The sequence below is a fragment of the Mus caroli genome, chromosome 3 (assembly GCF_900094665.2).
Source record: "Mus caroli chromosome 3, CAROLI_EIJ_v1.1, whole genome shotgun sequence".
Taxonomy (NCBI): domain Eukaryota; kingdom Metazoa; phylum Chordata; class Mammalia; order Rodentia; family Muridae; genus Mus; species Mus caroli.
In genome coordinates this window covers 87153974-87158488 of record NC_034572.1, presented here as the reverse complement: position 1 = coordinate 87158488, position 4515 = coordinate 87153974, and the positions used below count along the sequence as shown (strand labels likewise).

General features: G+C 40.5%; 1 protein-coding gene across 1 annotated transcript; it reads right to left on the bottom strand.

The window, feature by feature from the left end:
* Positions 1-641: 641 nt before the first annotated feature.
* Positions 642-1827, bottom strand: LOC110291999 (late cornified envelope protein 3D-like). The gene is made up of 2 exons (XM_021159166.1): positions 1793-1827; positions 642-1202 (listed from the first exon to the last, which is right to left on the bottom strand). Exon 2 carries the CDS (start codon positions 1183-1185, stop codon positions 901-903), a length of 285 nt encoding a protein of 94 aa, XP_021014825.1. The 5' UTR covers positions 1186-1202; positions 1793-1827; the 3' UTR covers positions 642-900.
* Positions 1828-4515: the final 2688 nt, after the last annotated feature.

The following is a 4515-nucleotide window of genomic DNA, read 5'->3' as shown; positions in this document are numbered from 1 at the left end:
ATTGTTTCATAGAATAATCGAGAAATTATGTCACAGAATCAGGATAACTAACTCTCACTTTTTCTTTAGTTTTTCTCACACATTTATTCCAAATGCTGAGCAAATATTTCATCTAAAGTTAGCATTCATTTATAAAACCAGGATCTTTTTTTCCCCCAAATTTTCTTTCCACAAATTTACCGGTTTTTTTCTTTTTTCTTTTTAAAATCAAAACCCAGCTCTGCTTTCCCCTGGTGTTCATAACCTCTTCAGCATTAGCTTTCCATGGTGCCCTCAGATATCATTGGAGAAACTATTTACACCCTCTCCATAGCTCTCCTTTACTTCCTTACTCTTGGAAGTAAAAAAGTAAAACTATCTACCTGTTAGTTTTTGCTTCCTTGGACTACCCATTACCTGTCTTTGCCTTCTAATAGAATCTGGGTACCAGTCAGAGCATTTACCACACATGTTACAGGGTAATCAAGTCTCCCACAGGAATCAAAGCCAGAAGCCTCTTCCTGATGCAACACCCTCCCCTGCCCCTAACCTCACCATGCTGCTCTTCTGTGGAGGCAGCATCTACTCTACATGCTAAATAGTACTGACTAGAGGAACAGAGCGGGAGGAGATGCACACAGAGATAGACATGAGACACACAGTGCTGTTGAGAAACACATTCTTTACTTTCCACAGGGTCAAGTACAGGATGATAGCCACCTAGGCAGTTATCAAAAGCTCTCAAGATAACAAGGTACATGATCTTGAAGAGAACAGGAAGAGCCAGGAGAGATCTGAGCTCTCTTGGGAAACATCTCAGCACTTAAAGAAGACAGAGAAACTGGGAAAAAGGACTGAATATTTGCGAAGGTTTGTAGACTCGTTTTTGATAGTGTTTCTTTCCCAATTGCTCTGTCCGGGTCAGCAGCAGCCCCCAGAGCTGTGACCACAGCCTGAACCCCCAGACTGTTGACCACTGCCACGGTCACAGGAACTGGAGCTCCTGTGCCTGCATCTGTGGGACCTGCGCCTGTGGTGGCTCAGGCAGCAGCCTCCCTCAGAGCTGGGGACACTGCAGCCTCCAGAGCTTGTAGCACAGCAAGAAGAGGCTGCAGGCAGACACTGTGTTGTACTCTTTGGGGGGCACTTTGGGGAAGGGCACTTGGGAGGAGGCTGGCACTGCTTCTGGCTCTGCTGGCAGGACATCTCGGCAGGAACTGGACCTAGAAGAGTAGGATAGAAACATTATACGGAGAAGCTTCTGGTGAGTGTCTACTGACTTAGTCTGTCAAATGTCTGCCTTCCTTGACTTATCTGCAAATAAATAGGACCATGAAGGCACAAATCCATCTGAATACAGCATTCTCAAGACTATCATAAAGTTTAGCATGTATCCCTAGTAAGTGCACTCAGAACAATGAGCTTTACAAAGGCAAAGGGTAACTGAGCTCCACGACCTGCAAGACATTGTCTTCTTTTAGCTCTGTTTTCAGAAGGTAATGATACTTCTAAGTAGCTCTCTGCTAAACTGTAGCAAATACAGGTAATGGGAAAATGACTCTTGGAGAATCCTCTGGGCTGATGCAAATCTCTCAGCAGAATGGAGGCAATTCTGAGAGCCATACTCTGGTGTGTCACAAACCTTGATGTACACACAGAGGCTCCTGTCTATTTTCCTCCGTCTCTTGACCCCTGGCAGGTCCACTTTCTGCTGCCTTCACACTGAACACCATGCTTCTTTCACCTCGGCCATGTCCAGCTTGTCATCTCTACACCCTCTAAGATGAGTTCCTATCCCTAGTTAGGTACTCACCAGGTACCGCAAAGGCAGGAGAAGAAGGCTGTGCTGAAGAGGCTGTGGCTGCATGTTCCAGAGCAGCAGCTCTTTTATCCTTGGCAGGTGTGTGATGCACAGCCCAAGCATGCTTCTGCTTTCACAACAGAGGAGGTGGCAGCACCCAATACTCCCAGCATCTTCCTCATGTTTACAAGATTTCTGGCAAGGAAGAATTAAGCAATCTCTGTCAGTGTTTCCCAAAAGTACCAGAGATCTGCCATTTCTTTTTTTTTTATTCATTCAGCTCTTAAACTTTAACCTGCCTGTTCCTTGTATTTTTGCTGGGAAGTGTGAATATAGCAATGCATAGAATACATTTTCTGCCCCTGACCATTTCAATACTGTGTAAGTTATTTATTTATTTATTTATTTATTTATTTATTTATTTATTTATTTATTTATTATCAGAGAGAAATGTCAGATGTGATTTGCTCCTGATCTTCAAGGGTTTTGAGTCCTCTGATCACTTAGCCCTTTAAGTGATCATTAACTAATGGACTGAGGATGGGTTGAAGTCCTGTGGGAGGCAGAACTAACATTCTGGTAGGCTATGGATGAGAGGCAATTTTGTGAATGTCCTATGTTATTAATAGTACAATATCTCAGTGTAATGTGGTAAAGGATTTTCTCCATATTTACCTTTCTGTGGAGTATTTGGTATTGAATATAAGACGATAAAATTATTTTGGAGCATGATTGATGAGTTGTAATGACTGATTGATGTGCTGCTAATGACTAGGTTGATGATAAGGGAATACAGACTGCATCACAATTAATGAAATCATCCCGGTAACTTATAAAGTTTATAAAGCATGGATGAGGAGTTGCCTACAGGAGTGTGAAAGACAACTGCATTGCAAAGTCTTTTCTCAGCATGGACAATGTCTTCTCCAGATCCACTTAGATAGTTTCTCCCAGTTAGCCATCCCAGCTTATACCTAAGCACCTTCCAAGACTCCCATGTCTTGTGTAGTTAGGGCAGAGTTGAATGGAAAGAGTTGACAGAAGAATCTGAAACTTCAAATGAGGTTTCAAGGATCCCTCCCACTCCATTCTTTCTCTAAAGGAACATCAACAATCAACAGACAGCTGGTGATGGATTCCTCTAGGCAGGTACCACGTGATATGATAGTGGAGGCTGCTTTGTGCAGTGGCTAGCATTGTATGACAGGTAGTAATTAGTGCTGCCTGTCTTTCAGCACTATGAAATACGAATTCTCTCTTTTTTTAAAAAAATGGATTAGAGATAAATTTGTCTTTGAATTCATCTACTATCATAGCTATTTTGCTATTTTTTCCCATATTACCATAATAATTATAGCAGAACACTGGTTATTATTAAATTAAATGATAGTTTTTAAGTTGGGATTTAGTCATGAGAATTTCCACATAAGTATATTATGTAATGAGTGTATTTTACCTTCTTCCTTCCTGATGGAGCACACTATGTGAACATGTGTCTCTGTCCTTCCTCACCTGCCTAAGGCATTTTCTGGTTGGTTTTAATAAAGATTTGAAGACCAATAGCTGGTCAGGAAGTGGAAGGTGAGACTTCTTAGTAGAGAGATGATAGGAGAGAAATCAGAGGCTAGGGGAATCACTAGTGGAACAGGGATGTGGTTGGACATATGGGGAATGAGAGAGAGGTAAAGAGCTAGCCATTTGGCAAGTCATGGCTAGGATAATAAGATTAAGCTAGATGAGCTAGCTGGTAGGTAGCACAAGCTAAAGGCCTAAGATATACTAAAAATTAATAAGTCTCTGTGCCATTATTTAACTGATGGTGGATTTAGAAATTCCAGCTATACCTTCCTTTCTTTCCTTTCTCCCTTTCTTTTAGTCAGCTTTGTCTCCTATACAGATTCTCTTCTACTGGCACACACAATTTATGTATGTATGTAAAATCTAGAATCTATTAAAAAGAGAAAAACATATTTGTCTTTCTGGGATTTTAGTTCACTTAACATAAAATAATTTCCAGTTGTATCCATTTAAGTGATAATTTGTAAATTGAAACAGTTTTAGGGTGCATATGCTTGTTCTATGCATATTTTGAGCTTTAGAAACAAAATTCCTGTCTTATAATGATTTACTTTATTCTATTTAAAATATGGTGACTTCTTACTTCCTTTTGAGGTAGGCACAGAGCAACATTTGGTCTTAACATTGACGGGGAAGGTGGGAGAATTGAGTGACTCTCCTTTTTAAATTTCTTCTGACTTCAGGGGTTTCTTGCTCCAAGAATATTTTCAAAGCTTAAATCATTAAAAACGCTGAAGTGTCCTTTTACTTCTAATAGTTTAGCATCCTATCCACTATTACTGTGCTAGGTGAGATTATTTATCACCCATTGTGGTGATTTGAATGAGAAATATCTCTGTGGTCCAGGAATTTGAACACTTGGTCCCCAGTTGGTGGTGCTGTTTGGGGGATATTTCGGTGGTTCAGGCTTGCTAGAAGATGTACATCACTGAGTGGACTTTAGAGTAAAAATCATGGCTTAATTCTAATTTGATATCTGTTCTTTGCTTTAAAAAAAAATATGTGAGCTCTACACTTTCTGCCTGTGCCACCATAACTGCTGCTTGCTGCCATGCACACTCTGCCTTTGTGACATCTTATTCCTCTCAAACAATAAGACAAAATAAACTCTATAGTGTTTCAGAGAAAAGCAACTAACACAATCAATATAGGTGCTT

Excerpts from the sequence above, each read along its gene's own strand:
- LOC110291999 (XM_021159166.1), bottom strand. The coding sequence starts at position 1,185 with ATGTCCTGCCAGCAGAGCCAGAAGCAGTGCCAGCCTCCTCCCAAGTGC.